This window comes from Neodiprion lecontei, chromosome 6 (assembly GCF_021901455.1).
Source record: "Neodiprion lecontei isolate iyNeoLeco1 chromosome 6, iyNeoLeco1.1, whole genome shotgun sequence".
Taxonomy (NCBI): domain Eukaryota; kingdom Metazoa; phylum Arthropoda; class Insecta; order Hymenoptera; family Diprionidae; genus Neodiprion; species Neodiprion lecontei.
This window is the reverse complement of record NC_060265.1, coordinates 23,093,152-23,113,560: the sequence shown is the minus strand read 5'-3', so window position 1 is coordinate 23,113,560 and position 20,409 is coordinate 23,093,152. Positions and strand designations below refer to the sequence as shown.

The following is a 20,409-nucleotide window of genomic DNA, read 5'->3' as shown; positions in this document are numbered from 1 at the left end:
GATTTCCTTGGCTGATTGTGAGTTGTGTACGTATTACATTCGGAAAGCGGGGTTAAGTTTACCAATCGATCAAGACCGAGGTTATATCCCGGGCCGGACGGGTGAAAATATTAATGCCGGTGTGGTTATCAGATCCATTTGCATAATTGATGAAAGTGGGAAAACAGGGATCAACAACGGATCTCGGAGCCGCTTTCTATTACGCTTCGAAATCTTACCCTGCCGCGTCTCGACGTGCGGATTTTCCCTCGATATTATAAACCGCGTACGTTGAAGGGGCTCGTTGACAAGCGGGTCACCACGATGGTACAGGTACTCGGGATAAAAATTTATACGATCGATGTATAAAGCACGACAGGTGAGAATAGATAGCTTGCCTACGTCTCCCGAGGAGCACGGCCATAAATTACCGCTATGAAATTTCTTTGCTGCAATTTTACATCAACGAGGTAACGCCACGGAGTTTAGAGTTATGTAATGATTTTAGCGCTCGTGTCCTTCGTTTTTCATGCTTTAACATGCAAGAGAGCTGTGTAATTAAATAATTAATTGAATCTGCGTTAGCCATAATATCCATATATATATATATATATGCTATCCCGTGAACGTCGATAAAACTGAAGCTTCGGCAAGGGAAATAGTTTCTCATACACTTTACAAGGTTGTATATGACGGGCACTTATACCGTTAAAATAGCTAATTATGTACCGCATCTGCGAGGGGTTAAAAATAATACACAGGCGAAATTGTCGAGTTCCTGCAGGGAAAAACGAGCAGAAACTGAAGAAAAGAATCGATCAAAATATGTGGCGAGGATCGCAGGGAAAGGTGGAACGTGCAGAGCCAGATGTCATCGTGGAAAACGTACTCGGATCACGTAGGCATGTTTTGTCCTCCCTACTTAAAATGCTACTTGTTACAGGTATATATCAGCCAGTGTTGCCGGCTACTTGAATTCTCAACATGCCCGGGTGTTTATAGATTTTTTTACGTAAAGAAAAATCTCACTTTCTTATGATGAAAATGTCGACCAATATACCAGACTTTTGTAATATCTCTTTCACGGTGCTTAAAATTCACATCATAAAGTTCCTTCAGACAAACTAATATTTGCAGACCTATAATGGGCAAAAGTTTTATTGTTAGTACGTATATCATGTCAATCACACCTGTTATTGAAATATAGAATTGTTTGTGTCGTAAATGCATGAAATTCAACTGTAAAATCAGTCAAGGTGTACGATATAAATAATTGTTCCGCTTTATCAGAGTTCAATTTTTACATCAATGAACGGATTGTATGTTTCCCGGACGGGGATCGGACCGACGGTCTGAAGCTCACTCCGTTATTGGAATCGAGTGACACGAGACTAGGTGGCATCATCACTGAACTCTATATCGGACGAGTATGTGTATATATACTTGCTCCATTAGACCAGTATCGACGTTGTCCAGGAATTGCCGGTCCGTGAGCGAGCCTAGGATATGCCGGTTCAGGCATATGTGAACCATTGGACAAGAGGAGACGCTCACACAGGGATAAGGTAGGCAGACAGTGAACCTGCGAACTCGTAGGTACGTCGGGCAATGTTAACCGAATAACAGGTATTGTCTTCGCCCTGGGTATTGTCCTCGTTATTAGTGTCGCAATTCTGGTCGTGTCGCGGGGGTCGAGGTCGAATGGGACGATCATGGTGCTACGTTTTGACGACACCATAACGCGTCTCGACTACGGGATGACGAATCCAACTCGTGACCGACGACGTGGCTTCGCGCGATCCCCGCAATCGATAATACGACGAATATCCGATGCCTGGCCGTATAATCGGATTAAATCAATTGATGGATGCGGTCGGCTCAAAACCCTAAAGATATTCCACATGATAAATGTTACACAATAAATCCCACCGAGGATTAAACCTCGTGGGCTTGTGCTTGCGAGAGTTCGTGTAACGAGTTCGATCGCCCGCGTATCTCACTTTATACTGTTGCGCATATTGTATGTATTCTATCGCAGGTTTCGGTGTGTGGGTGGGCGCTTGGAACACTGTGTTTTGCTACCTTTCCAAAATTAATCATCCAATTAGGGTATGCCAATTATTCCCTCACCCCTGTTTCGCATCTCTGTTGCAGGGTGTAATTATTGTTTGCGCACAAATAATTTGCCCGATTGGATCACTCCGGCGATACAATTATACAACTAGAAATTTTCCGCAACGGGTACACGTACAAATCCGTTTTTCGTACGGTAAATGGAAATAAAAAAAAAAAACGTAGCTGCATTAGTTCAATAATTTATCTTTAAATTTTCACTATTTTTATCTCGTGTAATCGTCTCAACGTAGATTATAATCCGATTGTTCTTCTGAGACGTTACGTATTTTTGGGTGTAAGCGGCACTTTTGAAAATTGCCTCGGTGAAGTAATTTTGCAGGGCGTGGAGTGCATAATCGGGTAATTAACGCAACGTGTTGAATATAACGAGAAAATAGGGTACCTTGCGTATATCTGTACGTGCATAATTAGGTATCTGTAAACACGTAGAGCACGTGCGGTACGTTTCGAGAATTTTCCAAGCGCAGGGTTGAGGGTTAAATTACATGTACAGCAAGGCATGTTGCAATTACGATCTGCATAAGCGTTCAGGAAAGCTAACCGTGTGTACCTGGTATTATATAATAATCGGTGAGGAATGCGAAAGTTTTACCCAGTGCGGTAACTTTCCGAAACTATTTCTATTTCAAAAGCCAATTCCGGGTTTTTCAGCAAATCTTTTTCAAGTATTCTCACGGTATGCGGTTATGGATTCGCACTTCGGGCAGCGACCTGAAACTGCAACTCGGATTAGTTCAGAATATTTGCGTTGTTGCGAAATGTTTCTGGAAAAATTGCGAGACAATAGATGTGGGAAAATGGTAGGTACGCACAGAAATGTTTATCAATGCCTTGGGCTTCTGTCTAACTTGTCTTCGGTCCGAAACAAAATTCGAGCTCGATTCTATACGAATTATGTGACAATGACTCCCAATCTCTCCCGTTGGCTGCGACGCCAGTCATTGTTACATAATTCGTATAGAATCGAGCTCGCATTTTGTTTCGGACCGAAAACAAGTTAGCCGAAAGCCCAATGCATTAACGAACATTACTGTACGTCCGATTAATGCTTTTTGATCGTCTCGCGCAGTGTTTCAGAGTTTTTCGAGCTAGGTCTGATGTATGTCGTTTTATTTTCTCCGAGCAAACAGCTCCGCCGAATTTTCGAACAACGTACGGAATTCCTCTGTAAAATCGAAAGTCTGAACCTTGAATTACGGTACATCGATAAAGGTAGCCGGTATCCCTTGGGAAAAATTCACTCTCACGACTCCGATCATCCGACCGCTTTCAAAGTAGTTCAAAATCGGACGAAAGATGAGCGAAGATTAAAAAAAAAAGACGATGAGACAATAAAAAATAAAGTTTCTGACATGGTTTCAGGCTTTGCACTCGTTTGGTTTTGTCAGGCATGTCGGAAGAGGGACCAGGGTCGGATTTTGTATGGGAGGAGGAGCGGAGCTTTCGGAGTTCGATTACTCTTCGACTTTCTGTCGGGAACTGAACGCCCCCCGGGTAAATGCTGTGGTTAATTCTCGGGCATTGCTCAAGGCTGTGTGGAATACCGAAGAAAAGCTCCCGCGGATCTTCTCTTTTAGAAAACATTCGCCCACTGATTCAGCGGTACTTTTTTCTTCCTCGTTAAACTTGCTGGCAAACTGCGCTTATCGCATCGATCCATTTTCCCTTTTCTCGATCGTTCCACACACGCGTCGACGTGCGAACCGACTTGGCAACTTACCTCCTCTAGCCTCAATTTCGAGCTTACGTCTATCGAAGATCAGGCGTATCTTCCCACTCAAGCAGAGACCCGTCCATATATAAAGGACGGTAAAACAGGTGTGAAATCCTGTTAGTCCCAGAAGCTTGTGCATCCGCGGAGGGATGAATTTTTCAAATTTTAAAAGGTGTCAGAGACGCGGATCTAGATCCGGCTGGTAAGCCCTGACAGGAAAGGCAACGTGACTGTTATAAAGCTTTGACAAGCTCAGACGGCACCGGTGGGAATTGCGATGGAGAGTCAGCGAGCTTTCGCAGCTTTCTCTGCTGGCTGAGATTACGGTAAGGAGAAGACGAGCTTCCCAATACCATCGCGGCCTTGTACCAAATACGAGTCAATAATGCATCAGTGGTTCAGGACTTGAGACAGCCGTGGCTTTGCTGCGATACATCATGGGACTAACAAGTTCGAAACTCGGTGATTTGGTGAGTTCCTCGGAGAGTCGATCGCGTCGTCTCATGCAGGAAAAAGAAACCACAGAAACGAGAATGGATCGTTATTCCCTTTGCACTGTGATTCCCTCGGTTTTCGTTTATCAAACAACATTTAATTTATACCGCTGTGGAGAATAATCCGTCTCAAGATTTAGCTCGTTAAAATTTGGAACACGATTCTAGCTGGGGAAACGACGGCTGTGCAGCTCAGGTTCCTTATTCCAGGATCACTGTCAGCCTGTGAAGTTCGAGATAAGTCGCCCGGCTCTACCTTCATGATTTTAAACCGTGCATGTTATACGTGCTATACGGATAAATTTTGTATCGGTGGTTTTGACATTTCAGTTTTGCCTCGATCTACGCGAGGACGTAGATATATCCCCATCTCTCCGCGGCGCAGAGTGAGAGTAATACCTTGTTGTTTTTGATAAATCTACCTCGCTGAGCTTGGAATTAATTCGAATTTATCAGCCATTTAAACTCAACCCCGGTGAACGATAACTTGTAAGCCGAGTCGAATTCGCGAGCTTATATACCTACCCACACTGGTACTGAAAGGGAGGGTTAAGCCAGTCTCTTGGTGGGTACGATATCATCTTAACTGGTGCAATTATACCCGAACTCCTTGCTTCCGTCTCTTGTGCAATTTGTAGAACATCTTACAACTAATGCAATTAGACTGCGGTAACGCTTATAGTTACTGCTGCACGTACCTGCATGATAATAATACGCGTTACGTATATACCCGATTACGAATTTGGGTAAATTTTAACGCGAAGAGGGATGGATATCCGTTCCATAGCTGCGTGTATAAATTGAAATTTCAAATCGTATATTAACCATTGAGCCTCCGTGTTTTATACGCTAGTGTTTTTATGGAAAACGTTCCGTAACGTTTTTCATATTGTACTGCAGTTCGTAAGGATCGCGTGAGACAAGAAGGTAGTAAATGCCTGCAGCGAGTTGTAAACAACAAGGTGTAAATGAGAAAGATATGAGATGGCACTTGGATAGTAAGATGCCTCTTATTCCCACTGTCGTTACCGTCATAAACTCATAAACTTTGCGAATGTCTTACCTATCTCGAATCTCGAGCGTTTCTTTCCTTCCCACGGTGAGACTTAACAAAAAATAAAAAGACGTCAATATTTTACGAGGAACTCGGACTGACTTGGCGTAATCTGTCCGGTCTTAGGATTATTTCTTTATACGATGCTACATATTGCAAGATTCTAACGAAATCTACGGAAAGTAAAACTTTCCACACCATTTTATGCATGGATCAAAATTTTTTTGCCGCAGTTTTTATTTGGCTTTTTTTTTTTACTCTTGTTTTATTCGTTCTTTCTTCCATCAGCTGTAAAAGCCATTTCGCGAAAAGTATAACGCCGCCGACGAAGCGACGCGTCCCCAAGCTCGTCATCAAAATTCTAATACACCGGATATATGTAGGTACATGGTAAATTACCTACAGCGTATAACCTACCCGAGTAAAAAGTCTGACGACCATTTCAAACGGTGTGAGGGGGTCGAATTTCCTTCGGTGACCTGTAAATTGCCGAAACTGGAATATTGTTCTTTACGATTAAAGATCTCCATTTTATACCTGACACAGTATACGTAGGTTATGATACGTAAGGTACTCTGCACGTATAATTTGGCCAATTCACGATGGCAATTCGTCGAGTAAGACAAGATTTGAATACTCAATTTATACAAGTTTCAAACTTTATTGAATCTCATTAAAATCCAACCGGTTTCCGTCGAAAAGCACTTATCAATGCGTTGTCGGGAAGGCTTCAACTAACTTCTAACCACTTCTCGAAGAAGTTGTTAGCTGATCATGTCTACGCTCCGAATGTATATCTCCGTTCGGTGTTTAAAAAAAACAGTCAATTTCTAAGAACCGTAGATTTCAATCGTTAAAATGACTTGGCTGTTAACCATCCTCGTTGTGCTCCACCATTCGAACACCTTGCACTCGAGCACAAACCTATACGGTGAACGCAAAATAGAATAATAAAAAGAAAAAAGGAATAAAGAATGGCGAGAGAAAAAGTGCAAAGTGCTCACCTTCAATAACCCCAAGGTGTCTCTAATACGGGGGTGTTATTGCCGTCGGAATGAAATCGTCCCGTAATTGATCCGAGCAGCTCCGCCCCCGTCATCGTCGTTGCTTGCCTGTCCCTTTGTTTCACGACCGAACAAGTCTGACGACGGCCTCGAACCGACGGTAACACAGGTCGCGGAGAGGGCGAAGTCGTCTTTCAGCCCCCGGCTTGTACGTGACGTCAACGCCTAAGCACCGCATCTACCTACCTATAGTTGACGGCAAGTTTTCGGAGCGATGAAAATTAGCGGGGGCCTATATCGAACGGCGTGACGGCCGAGGGGAAACTTGCGGTCGGCGAAGGTATTTGTGCGGAATAAACTAATTAACCCGATTGGCTCAGCTGCGTAGAGCCGCTTCGAAAGCTCGTGCAATTCAATCCCGAAGGGATACCGAGAAAAGCCACCTCGCAGCCTTTACTCAGAGTTCGTCTCGCGCCTGGTATAAACGTCGTCGATGCAGCCCGCTTTCGAGCCTCTCAAGAAACTCTTTGCGGCCTCGGCTGCAGCACCGCCACCGGCAAACGGGGGACGCGGCGTAGGCGTGCGAACCTCTGTTTTATGCATGATTGCAAAGCGGGGAAACAGGGAACGGGGGTAAAAGGATGAAACGGGCGGAATATACTTTCCGGCTTTCCCGCAGACTCCTTCTTCGCGCCCGGCCCCCTGACCACCCTACTCGGATACGTCTTGCGAGGAGAAACTGTACGTATACGACTGTACAAAAGCCCCAACTCCAACCCCCGTCCTCTGTCGCGCACCTTTCACGCTTTGGACTATTCCATTAGCGAAACGTGATATGTTTTGCTCGTGCCTCGAGGGGGGCGGATAAACGTGCCAAAAGTTTGCGGCGTCTTCTTACTCTGTGCAAGACGCGTGAAGGGAATCCGTTAACGAATCCAAACTTCATGACGCACATTTCTGATTGTTTTTTCGGGGATAAATAATGATCGTCTTGATGTGCGAACTATAGGTAAGTATACGGGGCAGTCCGTACCACTTCGACCTGGGTCTGACCCTTGACCTTTCGGATTGGCACCGTGATTTTTTATATGATCGTTCTCGCTTTGAAAGGCATTCGGCTTTTGTTTTTAGATTCTTTTGACTTGATTTTAACTTCGTACAAGTTTTTAAAACGATTTCGTTGATCTACACAATTTAATAAACTGGAAAAATTCTGAAAAATCTGGTATCGGATATAAAAATTTCAAAGCTTAACGCTGGAGTATATGAAGGTTGTTTCGTTTTACTGTTTGCAAGCTTTTTCCGAAAAAAAACATTAAAAAAATTAGAAGCAGCAGTCATTTTACTATGGATGGCTGCTGAAACATTTTCACGTCACTGGATTTTTTAAATTTTTTTCACATTTTTCGCAAGAGATTTTTTTTCTTCTTTATTTTGGCTAGTAAAAAAGACAGTAGTAAATGGTAAAATGGTTTCGAAAAATCTACAAAAATTTTCAAATAAGAAGAAAAAATATCCCCACTCCGGCTATAAGCTTAGAGATATTGATACCTGAAACACGATATTTCAGAACTTGTTCAGATTTTTAAATTGCGTCGGTCAATAAAATCTCGTTTTAAAAAATTGTAAAAATTACAATACGAGTCCAAAAAATTCAACAAAAAACCGAGTGCTTTTCAAAGTGAGAACAATCGTATAAAAAATCGCCCAGGTCCAATGATATGGTTTGCCCCATATGCATGACCGAAGGAAACATTTCAGTCCACATCTTTCCATTCCGTCAGAATTAACGTCTGCGATACCTACCGTGTAGAAAGGGTGAAGCAAGAATCTAGTTAATTACAGTAATAACAGTGTTCAACAATAAGAGACCGTCGTAAACGACGCTGTGAATCTTGTCGCGTTGGGTTTCGCCCGGGTGATCGAAGGCCCGGCTCTGGGGGTACCGAGGGCGTATTTCGAGACGTTGGGTTAAGCTGACGGTTGTCTGCCCAATAAACAATGCCAGTATATAAAGCGTATGAAATTCGTCAAAAAAGAACGTTTTATTCTGTAGAATAAACGTGCAGCACCTACGTATTTTATTGCGAAGAATGTCCGCCGTGATTTCGGTTTATTAAACGTTTTTGGTGGACGTCTTACGATAGTTGTTCATATGCAAATTTTATACGTTTGAAACCAAACATTTATAAATCGTATCTCAATTTGTTGATAAAACGTATCGAAAATCCGTTATTTTAATATTTATGGTAATCGTCTAATATTTGGATATTGATGACTACTAAGAGACGTTTCGCAAGTACGTTTTAAAACTCAAATTATGAAGGAAATTTTTTCTATTAAAATGTGTTGACAATGTCCGTTTAACTAACGTGACAAAATGTTTTCTGTTAATGACGCTTTAATCTTTCATTATTTATGTCTAAACGAATATTATACAGTGTTAAAAAACGTTTTTAATTGGACCTCTAGACTTGAATACATAACGTATCTTGGATGTGTAATTGAAAGCGTATATAGTACACTGCTATAGAGGAAGATCATTTCACGTTAGCTAGAAACAAGTCTGGGTTGAGTTAGAAAGCGTACGAATTTAGTTTATATATGTGAATCGATTTTATTATATCTTTGTTAGAACGTTACACAAATATCTTATATCTATAAATACTCATTTATCAAAAAAAAAGGTACATCTTGTAGCTCATAGACACAGCTCAACCTACACTATACTTTCGTCTTCACGGTAGTTACAACTAACAGAAAACGCTAAGAATATTACACTTATATCAGAAATATTTATATGCCTGTATGATTTGTACTTTTATATGACTGTTTTTAAAATTAGTTGACGTTTACCACAGTTTCTTAGCCCTTCTTTCGTACATAGGTATGCCGTGATCGAGCTAGTTTTAACCAGTCTTTCACGGCACACGAAACACTGGTTTCGGTTGCATCACCAATTTCCTTCTTGCCAAGAAAGGTTTGTTTCACAGCCTCTGAGAAAAAATACATCAAAAGGAAGGTACAATATCACGATATTGATAACTGATAAGGAATAATTTCAATGTAAATTGTGATGAATCTCGAATATATTGGGAAAAAAGTTAACAGTTTGCATAATTTGAATAATAATGTGTGAATAATATTGTTTTCACACGATAAATCCAAGTAATAACTGTTTCTCGAAAATTTCATGAATTATTCATTACCGTAAACAGTTTCCATTGTCAATGTCTTTTGAAATGAGACTTTGTCCCTCCCTGCCCAATTGAATTGCATCGCTAATTCGTTTGTGAGTAGTGACCTCATTATAGCCAACACACATTGGCGACCGCTTGTCCCTCCAATAGAAGCCAGTTTCCCGGTCTGCAACAAAATACTAAAATGAATGAATGTCGAATTGAATTCAAAATATTCTTACTGTTATCAACATCGATAACAATTTTGACTAGTTGGAGATTGTCGATTCCTAATATTTTTTCAGCATTTTTTAACGTTAACCCTCTCGATCAGACCGAGACCGATTTCATGTTGAATGAAAATCTCTCACCATATTGATATTTCGATGGGTGAAAGCAGTTTACCTCAGGGTTTAGGAGTATCTATAAGGCCATCTGACCTTGCTTAATGGAACTATGCAGTTAGAACCCTGACCTTGCGACCGATACAGTTTTATGAAGCCTCAAAGTGCGTGTTGCGTAGAAGCAACATACGGTCCGAGAGGGTTAAAACGTTACGAACCGCAATTCTGTATGCCTGTAGTAATTTTCATTATTCCTTTGCAGTCAACACATACCGAGCGTATTCTTCAATGAGAGACAACCCCCTCCCTAGTGCTAAGCCAACTCAGGCACATGACGCGTACGTGAAGTTCGGTCGAGTGGAGACTAACATGGCCACTGGCATTCTATCCCCTCCCGGCCGAGCCTCATGTGCCTGTGTTGGTTTGCGCTAGGGAGGGGGTTGGCCCTCATTGAAGAATACGCTCGGTATTAGTACCTATCCGTATGTCATGACATACATATTTTGAATATGATTGCAAGGTCTACTCACTAAATAAGTTCGATGCTCTTCGGATTTCAGGATATTTTCGAGGTTGGAGAAGTCTTCCATGGAGTTAAGAGGAAGTTTTGGGAATTCGGCTGGTTTCTTTGTTACGTCGATGCTGACTTCCTTCTGTTTTGAGAAGATTTTACGTAGTAGCAGATGGTTTTGTTCAGTGTAGGATTTAATGTGTTCTAAATACTGCAGAGTTTTTTCTTCAAAGGTATTCTGTTCGCGTGATGTGGTCGGGGTTGAAGGTTCAAGTTGTGAAAAGGATCTTGATAAGTCATATTGCGTGGTAGACCTGATGATCCTACTAGAAATGTTTCTATTTGATGTTTCATATCCAGACAACTGATTCGGTGACTCATGGGAATTATCATTATACTGGTGCTGTACGATCTTGTGGGCCAAGTTTTTCTTTGGTGTCTGATTTTTGGTAGATCCTTTGGCTGAGTTAATGTAGCGAGTATTCTTATTACGGTTAGAAGTCGATTCATCGACTTCGGACGGTGGCAAATTCTCGTCAGCTGAAGAGGTGTAACCTAAACTACTTGAACTTTCACGAGAACGCTTCGTTTTTTTTTTTTTGTTACTAACGTGTCGATTTTTAGCCTTCTTCTTGTCGGTTTTGTGTTTACGTTTTTTCTTTTGCGGCTCAGGTTCGACATCATCACTGTTCGTAGCTTCATTCTCGTCCACGTCATTGGTAATATCTTGCTGAGGTATTACAGTGGATTTTTTAGCGATGTTGCGAATTATTCCGGATTCATCGGACGTGCCCAGCTCCAGTAGGCGCGCCATCGTTGCTTCGGTGTCGTGGTAGTCATCTGTTAGTTAATCAAGGAATATCAATCAATACCGAATGCTCATTGATTAGCAAAATTAATCACAAATGTACAATATGATCAAAATATATCGTCGTAACTCTTATCCAAGTGAAAATTAATATGATTGAAACATTCAATCCGTATACAATTGTAAAAAAAAGTTCTACGTTCCAATAATCACCTCCGGTATGCAGTACTTTGTGAATGGCAAACTTTGGCCATGTTTTTTCATAGGCAGCCTTTGATTTTACAAGTTTTGTAAAATGATCTTCAGTTTTTGTCCGTGGCCAGTAACATTGGGTGTTGTTTTCGACCAGCCAAAGAACTGGTACCAATGCGCATTCTCTATCTTCGCCAACCAAGAATTCAATCACCGCATACATAGTTCTGCAGCACGACTGAGTAAAAACATCGTTAAATGTATCATATTCTCTAGTCTGGTGTATAAATTTATATTTGATCAAAATTCAAGCACTTTTATTCCACTCTGAGCAAAAAGTGCCAGTTTAAAAGTTTTTAATTAGGACATCAACATAGGAATATGCAAGGTAGTATATAAGTTAAAAGATGAATCGATCATGAAACATTATGAAGATTTTGGGAACGCATGTCTAACCAATACTTGAACGTCAATGTGACGTACAAAACTATAATAAATCAGCTCAAAAGTGATGTTATGAACATATGGTAGAGTTGGGTATATTGGACTACTAGGTAAATTAGACTCGGCATATACGGTATATGGTAATAGGTATACGATAATGTTATTTTTTGCTAAACATCTCAATTGAAGCAAACTTTTAATATAAAAGAGATAATGAACCTACGATTCTCGGGAATGTGTGCGAGGTAGACATAGACATACTATACATGTCTTGAACGAATCCCTCTTCCTCGTACACATTGCCGAGAATCGTAGGTTCATCATCTGTTTTTTGTCGAGAGCTCGTTTCGTTGAGATGTTTAACAAAAAATAAAAATTTTATTTCATTTCGTGTAGTATCGGAGTTACTGCGAAACCATCTTTAAATGGAAGACAGACGAATTTATGTAATATATCATCGACGCGATAAGATTTCGCTACGTTGAAACTTCTTACGAAAAAAATCCCTAGTTTGGAAGATTTAATAGGTTTCTGATAAAGGTCTCGCTTGTACTTGAACGGAGTACCTATAATTCTATATTCTCCGGCAATGAAAAGGATTGATTTGATCACTAATATTTCTGTCCCACAAGCTACTACATTATCCGGCCTTTTTATTGATATTTTGAATTTTTTCGTTTCCAGAGCCTGACATTCACGAGAATTTCCAATAAATTTGGGTTTAGGAATAAATTTTTCCTGACAATTAGTTTTACGAATAGAACTTAGTTCTTCAAGTCGATTACTCAGCTGCTGCAGCGGCAAGCGTTTCGATCGAATAAGTCGTTTCAAATGGCCCAAATGATTTTCATACACAAAGCAACTGTATTCTTCTAATGGGCCAAATCGTTCTACGTCGTCTATGACATGCAGCAGCGAATGTACATTATATACGACAAAGTTTTGTCCGTATATCTTAGCACCTTGAGTAACGAATTTTTCGATCATATCTTGCGCGATGTTTCGAAAACGCGAGAACAAGGCTGTATTCGATAGAATATACACGGCGGCAGACAATAATAAAAAATGTTTGTACTTTTTTCGATCTAGCACATCCCGCATTACAACAGGGCCGGAATATAACAAGAAAAATCTAAATTCTGTCGCTTTCCATCGATGCAAATCCAAAAATCCACGGGGCTTTCGAGGAAACTCTGCCGGAACATATCGCGCCAATAGTTTCATTATACGTTCAATTTCTAACAAAATATCCTTAGACAATTTGCAATCACGTGAACCCTCGACCCAGTATTTAAGGAGCAACCTCTTCAAAATTCCCAGGTAGATTAAATGCATGGGATCTAAAGGAAATTGGGAGACTAGTCCCACGTAAAGATCTAAAAGAGGCGAACGTCCTTTAACGTGACGATCGTTTTCACTAGGTGCAACAAAATCACTATCTTTTCGCTTCTGGAATTCGGTGTCACATGGATAACACAGTTTACGGTTGAGATGAACTGCGCGAATCTTACACCTCTCGCAAGCATCCTTACCCGAATGTCCTAAACACATTTTCAACATAGATCTCGCGGGCGCGTCACACGCGAATAAACCAACTCTGACAAAGTATTTGGTGCCATTAAACTCAAAACCATTGGTGCTTAAACGTGACGTTTCTTTAATTAAATCTCGTAAATATGAAGATAGTGGCATCGGTTTACCCGTACCATAATAAACACCAATTACAAATGGGCTATCATCGATCATTGAAATACTGCGTCCCAAAATTGGCCAAAATGATGTTCCGCTACTTTTATAAACGGGAATCCCATCAATATTAAAATCAACTCGCAACGTATGTTCAGGTGACAGTCCTTTTTTGAGACCTGACTCGAGTTTTTGTCTCAAGCATTTCTCCAAACCGAAATAACACATTTCTCCGTTGTCTAAATTTAACGTTTCAATACGTCGTGACGTGTGAAGTAGAGTCCTAGCACTTAAGGGTAAGATAGGATGTGCTGGTTTCAATAATGCTAGCAATTGATCGATCGCGTTATGTGTGATGTTATTTGAAGATGCCCAGTCGCGCAAATTTTCAACAAAGTTCGTTTCATCATCTAAATGCACTTCATCGCTGACGGAACTTGAATTATCTTCAGAACTGTACAACGTAGCTTTGATGCTATCTATGTCACTTTCGATGTCTTTGAAATCTTTATTATCGCGGTTCGAATTAGAGTTTTCTTCATTCTGTTCATTACTTTGATGGATATGATCAACATCATAATCGCTATCTATAGAGTGCACATATTCTCCGATACAAGACACATGTTCATGACTAGCATCTTTTAATTGTGATTTCGTAAGGTGCTCGAGTGCACAATTATTGCCTGCAATACTCAGTAATACTTTACGAGTATTTATAGCTGTTTTGCGACGCAAATGTCGTTTACTCAGAACTTTTAAATCATGAGGCATGTTATAAAACTAAATAATAATACACACCAGACAAGAAATGATGTACGCTTTAACGTGCTTGCCTTATTTGTCGTAAATATCCGCACACCACTCTGAAAACTAAAAGTTAAATGAACCTAATGAACGTAGTACGTGAGTCAATACAGAAGATTCATAGCAATAAAGCTTTTACACGAGTTAGCGCAACAATTTATATAAAATTTTATTGAAAATTAAGTAATTTGATCAAAAATGCTGTTTCGTGTATATTTTCTTGGATTTGGGCTAAATAAATATTAAAAAGGCATTTGTAGCCGAACAATTTTGTAAACACGAATAAAAAACGTGGTCAGCTACCCATCGAACGTATATAATACGCAGGTAATGAGTAGTTTCATTCTATTGGATTTGACTCTGACATTTACCGATAAACGCATAGTATACTCATGATTTACGTTCAGTAGTAGGAATCGTGATATATTTCAGGACTAGATAGTACTGTTACTAATATTATTATTCTATAGTACTTATAGTTCTATGTATCGCTATTTATTGTTACTACAAATTAAACAAGATCGTAGTTTAACGTTGAACCAATTCTGGGCCGATGTCCTGCTTATATTCTAATACTTTTCGAATAGTATATCATGACGCCTACTACTGAACGTAAATCATGAGTATACTATACGTTTATCGGTAAAGATCAAAGTCAAATCCAATGGAATAAAATTACTTGTTACGAATTTCCTGCGTATTATATACGTTTGATGGGTAGATGACCACTATTTTTACCAGTGTTTACAAAATTATTCAGGTGCAAATCCCTTTTTAATATTTATTCAGCCCAAATCCAAGAAAATATACACAAAACAGAATTTTGGATCAAAATACATAATTTTTAATAAACCTCTATATAAGTTGTTGCACTAACTGGTGAAAAAGCTTTATTGCTACGGATCTTCTCTATTGTCTCTATTGTCTAACATGACCGTCTTCTTCTGATGGATAATAATTGTTATTTTCAATTGAAGGGAAAAGAAAATAAAAAATATTGTCAAAATAATATTTCTGTGATTTCGATGGCACAGAAATATTTACGTGGCTGTATTACTATACTTTGTTACTTTGGAAGATGCTACGAGTTCATATGTATGTTATAGATATGTTGAAACGGTATCTAAAAAAATAATAAACACGAAACCGATTTCAAACAATACAGAGCAAAAGTTACTAATAACCGCATGATCACATGGGATGATTATTAACATGAAGTTTTCCTCAAATTCGACAAGAACTAATATAATTAACCTATAATATACGTATCATAGTAAACTTAACACATATAAATAACGTTTAAAAACAGTTCAAAAATATTCATGAACGTTATATAATAAACAATAAACTATTCCATATTTTTATGGTACATCGTTTGGTTTAGAGAAAAAGACGCAGAACATTACACATAGTTTCTTTTGAAGAAAGAAAAGAAAGGAAAGAAAAAAATACAGAAGAGACAGAATTTGAGTTGCAAAACACATTATTTTTTCAACCAAGAATGCTCGATGTATTAAGACAAAATACCACCATATTTGGAAAAATATGTAGTTGTACTTACCAGCGTTATTTAATGACGAATTTGCTTCTTCCGTCTAGGCCGCAGATTAACAATAGCTTCTCACCTTTTTTGCTACACGATCACCGATCGATCCGAGCACCTCCGCATTCGGTTGACGAATAACGCCATAACCAGCGCCTGAGGCCAGTTGCAAGGGTGGGGATGAATATAGGCTCCCAGACAAAGACAAAGATAGAGGAGACGCAAGAGCGACAGAGAGATCGTGCCCAAAAGGGAATCAACTTTGCCATATATGCCCGTGTTATTCCGAGCTGTCCTTGTCTTACCACTCGCTATACTTACACTTACTGTATGAATGCGCGGTCCATGGGATAAGTTCTGTCTCTACATATAATTATTGCGCTCTTACTCTAGCTTGCAGCGTTACCGACGCTGACGCACCAGAGCAGGAGAATAATATATCAGTAGTGACACAATGTATAACGCACAGAACTCCGATAAAATAGCGCGAAAAATAAACGTACAAACGACGTTAAAAATGCGACAGGATATGATGAACGCTTGTTTTAGCAAGTACTCATACAAGATATTGAAGTCTTGACGTAATTCGTGCCAAATAATGAGATTTAATATATTATAATATGATAACCAATATTGTGAAATAATTATAAAAATGTACAATAAATTATTATTCTTGGTACGAAATTATTCACGTTTCGGACACTTCTTTATTCTCTTCCTTTTATTGGTTATATCTATGTTCCATGCACCGGTAAATGAATACAAGATCAGTGTTCAGCTTTAGTTACCACATAATATTGGCATCAAAATAACGGGTAATTAAAGTCCATTTTTCGGAAACTAATTATAAGATAATCAACTGATTTGGCCACCGCTTGGCATCAGGCGGTTCCGCATACATGAATACTAAAAGTGCGTTCATAATCTGAATATTGTACTCAACGTTGAATTTTCCTCAATCGTGTTGAAGTAAAACAAGTATGAACCCATTTGATCAAATATACATATTATACAATTCAATGTATCTTGAAAATAGTCCGATATTGAATAAATTTCATAAACGGTTATTGAACGTAGATCACAAGTAGCAGTAAAACGTGAACAATAATCGTTGAAAAAATACGTTCATCAAACGATGAATATATTTCTGTGCAATAGTGGAAAACCGCAATAATTAAGCGCTTAATTGGGGTTGCTGGTAGTTGTATGATGAATGTACAATATATATATATATATATATATATATATATATATATATTAGGGTGTGTCGAAAATGAACTTTTTTTTTTCTTCGCTCCTACCACTCAAAACTTTAGGTTTTGACATTAAAGAGGTCCTCGTTCAAGGAGGGCGCTGTAGCTTGAAGTTTAGAAGTCGCTCAACGAGGATTTAGGTTTCCCATCTAATTAACACGTAAAAAATATTGTTTTTCGTTCAAAATGATGTCAGGCATCCAAAAAATTGGCGATTTCTGTGCTTCTTGGCTTATTTGAAAGCATGACTCATCCCCTAAACGATGATAGGTCGTTTTTCGACTTACCTTGTACCAATTTTTTTTACGCCACTTTTCGACCACAATAGTCACTTTTTCAAGTTTACAAAGTCTCCAATGTATCAATGAGTTCAAAATGAATTGCTACAAGTATTGATTCTTGATTCGAATATAAATAACCAATTCCAAAAATTAGTGAAACATACAAAATTTCTCAAAATAAACATGGTTTTTTGAATAAAATTGAAGATACGGAATTTACCAATTTTTAGAATTGGTTATTTATATTCGAATCAAGAATCAATACTTGTAGCAATTCATTTTGGACTCATTGATACCTTGGAGACTTTGTAAACTTGAAAAAGTGACTATTGTGGTCGAAAAGTGGCGTAAAAAAAAATTGGAACAAGGTAAGTCGAAAAACGACCTATCATCGTTTAGGGGATGAGTCATGCTTTCAAATAAGCCAAGAAATACAGACATCGCCAATTTTATGGTTGCCTGACATCATTTTGAACGAAAAACAATATTTTTTACGTGTTAATTAGATGGGAAACCTAAATCCTCGTTGAGCGACTTCTAAACTTCAAGCTACAGCGCCCTCCTTGAACGAGGACCTCTTTAATGTCAAAACCTAAAGTTTTGAGTGGTAGGAGCGAAGAAAAAAAAAAAGTTCATTTTCGACACACCCTAATATATATATATATAGATGTTGTAGACACCAAGATTGAAAATGAATTTCATAAACGTCTATCACGCGTAGATCAGAAATACCAATAAAACGTACATTATAATAGTCGAAGATATACGTTCATAAAACAATCAATATACTGCTGTGCAATGGTGAATAGGAAGTATGATAAACGTCTAATTAAAGTTGCTGGCAGTTGTGTCATGAATGAATATTATATGTTGTGATTACCAAAATCATAAACGAATTTCGTGAACGTTAATAGCTCGTAATTTGTAAATTCAAATGAAACGATTCTGATAAAACGTTGAAAGATGGAGTACCAACATCGTTAAACATATAAGTTTTAAACGATTTTCGTACGAATAATGAACAAATATACTATACGTTGCTTTTGCTATAATAATACGTATTTTAAACTTCTGTATAATGAAATACGCATAATAAACAGAGTAATCATACGAATAATATCCATCCGAAATATTACAGTATATGTGATACGGTTGAATTTTATACTTATACCATTATTAAACGACTTCGACGTTTCATATACGAAATTTATACTGGTGTGTGTTTATTGGGTGAAAATCCACTAAGCGTGGGTAAATGCTAAACAGTATCCAGGTGCGAATTTGCAATTCCTCGGCAAAGTCTCACTCGGGTTCACCGTCTCCAACGGTGACTTTGGGTCGAAGGCGAAGCGCGCCGACGGTTTCACGCGGTGTTAGATTTGCCTGGAACAAACTCTGGTTATTTCGTGCCCTGTTTGTTATTCAACAAGGCTTTCCCGGCAATTAAAAGAGGTCTTATAACGGCGCATAACAAAATCAAACTATTCAACGAACTCAACTGGTATTTGCCATCGTCGAATACAACCATGAATATACATCTGTGCTAAATATCAAATTTCTCTACTAATCACTGGGATGTGTTGGGAATTTTTTCTTCTTATTTTGTTTTTCAATCAACTCCATTGCTGCAGACTCGGGTGCGCGAGGAAATGAATACCAGAGATAAAAAGTGCAAAAAGAAATGTATTTAAAAAAAAAAAATCGATTTCATCAGCGCAGAAAACTCGTTAAAAATTTACAGCAGCATTCGAACGGTTTACTTTATTTATCCCGCAAACAATATTTCCCACTGCATTTATGTACGTATTTACACTATAGGCACGTAGGCACATACATAATTTGTATTTCACAAACAACAATTAGTTTTGTTAAAGCGATAGTATTGTAGCATACGTTTTCGTTGAATCTAATAATAAAAAAATAAAATAAAAAATAATGATATGATAAAGACAAAAAATCGTCTCTCACTCCAGACTGGTCGACGTCGATACCTTCGCTTCGTGTCGACGTGCACAGCGGAAAATTGATGAAATACAACCGGTGGGTTGCTCGTTATTAGAAATAAAACGTGGGACGAAGTGTGATGATTGAATGGATTCTAGACTGGTAATAATCTCTACGGGTCGCCGGATAACGCAAAGGCGATAAACGGTTCCCTGCAGCAGTCCTTACCAGCAAGTTGGCTCGCTTGGTGAACGTGACCGAATTTATACCGCCTCTATAAATCACGAAGTGATCCTTGATCCGTGATTTCTGTGGCCATTCAGCGGATCGCTGTACGCAGTTTGTGTACTTTCTACTAGTCGCAGACTTGGAAACGAACGATCATCTAGCTAGTCTTGAGAGGCAAAGGAAACAGTCGCGAGACTTGTGTGAATCGTCACTTCGTATTCGGACTATAAAAAATTTGGGGTCGGAATAGAATTGAACGGTGGAAAAATCATTTGGGAATTATTTAACTAGCAATTTGAAATTCGTGGAAATTCCACGGTGCAGTTTCAAATCGGATTAACGCGTTTCATTCGGTTCACTGTAACCTCCGGGGCATCGTTCCAGTACGTACAGCAGCGCGGAGAGTGACTCTCACACCGAGACAATCTCGCCCCCCGGCTGTCATTCCGAACCGTAATTTAAATTTACTACATATTTCTACACGAGGAACTCGCTCGAGAATGTTAGTTTCATTTTGATACTTTACAGCTTTAGGTGGCCTGATATTCGACGTAGCAGGGTGCACAGTTTATCTTGGCGATACAGAGTCGAGCCGGCAGAAAAGTTTCGCGAGAATTTAAATTTTTTCTTTTTTTTTTTCTTCTTCTTTCATTCCTTATTCCTTCTCCTTTTTCTCATACTTATTCTTCTTCTACTTTCCGGAACAAATATATATATGTATATAAAGAATTGTTAAATTACCTTGGGAAAACTTCTCCACATGATATGCTACTCTCGCATTGTGGAATTTCGTTTAATGCTATAGGCGAAG

General features: G+C 39.0%; 2 protein-coding genes across 8 annotated transcripts in view; both read right to left on the bottom strand.

Annotated features, from left to right (window-relative positions):
* LOC107217131 (arrestin domain-containing protein 17-like) overlaps nucleotides 1-20,409 on the bottom strand; it is a 132,306-nt gene that overhangs the window by 53,289 nt on the left and 58,608 nt on the right. The window lies entirely within an intron of this gene.
* Nucleotides 8,727-16,529, bottom strand: LOC107221505. Of its 6 annotated transcripts, none has more exons than XM_046744326.1 (6): nucleotides 15,911-16,529; nucleotides 14,344-14,415; nucleotides 11,437-11,653; nucleotides 10,435-11,255; nucleotides 9,591-9,760; nucleotides 8,974-9,377 (listed from the first exon to the last, which is right to left on the bottom strand). In XM_046744326.1, the coding sequence occupies exons 3-6, from the start codon at nucleotides 11,636-11,638 to the stop codon at nucleotides 9,335-9,337; spliced, it is 1,236 nt and encodes a 411-aa protein (XP_046600282.1). In that variant the 5' UTR covers nucleotides 11,639-11,653; nucleotides 14,344-14,415; nucleotides 15,911-16,529; the 3' UTR covers nucleotides 8,974-9,334. The 6 variants fall into 6 exon arrangements, 4 of the variants coding, with proteins under 4 accessions (XP_046600282.1, XP_046600280.1, XP_046600281.1 ...); XM_046744324.1 differs by having other exon boundaries at nucleotides 9,591-9,747; nucleotides 15,911-16,516; XM_046744325.1 differs by lacking the exon at nucleotides 14,344-14,415 and having other exon boundaries at nucleotides 9,591-9,747; nucleotides 15,911-16,516.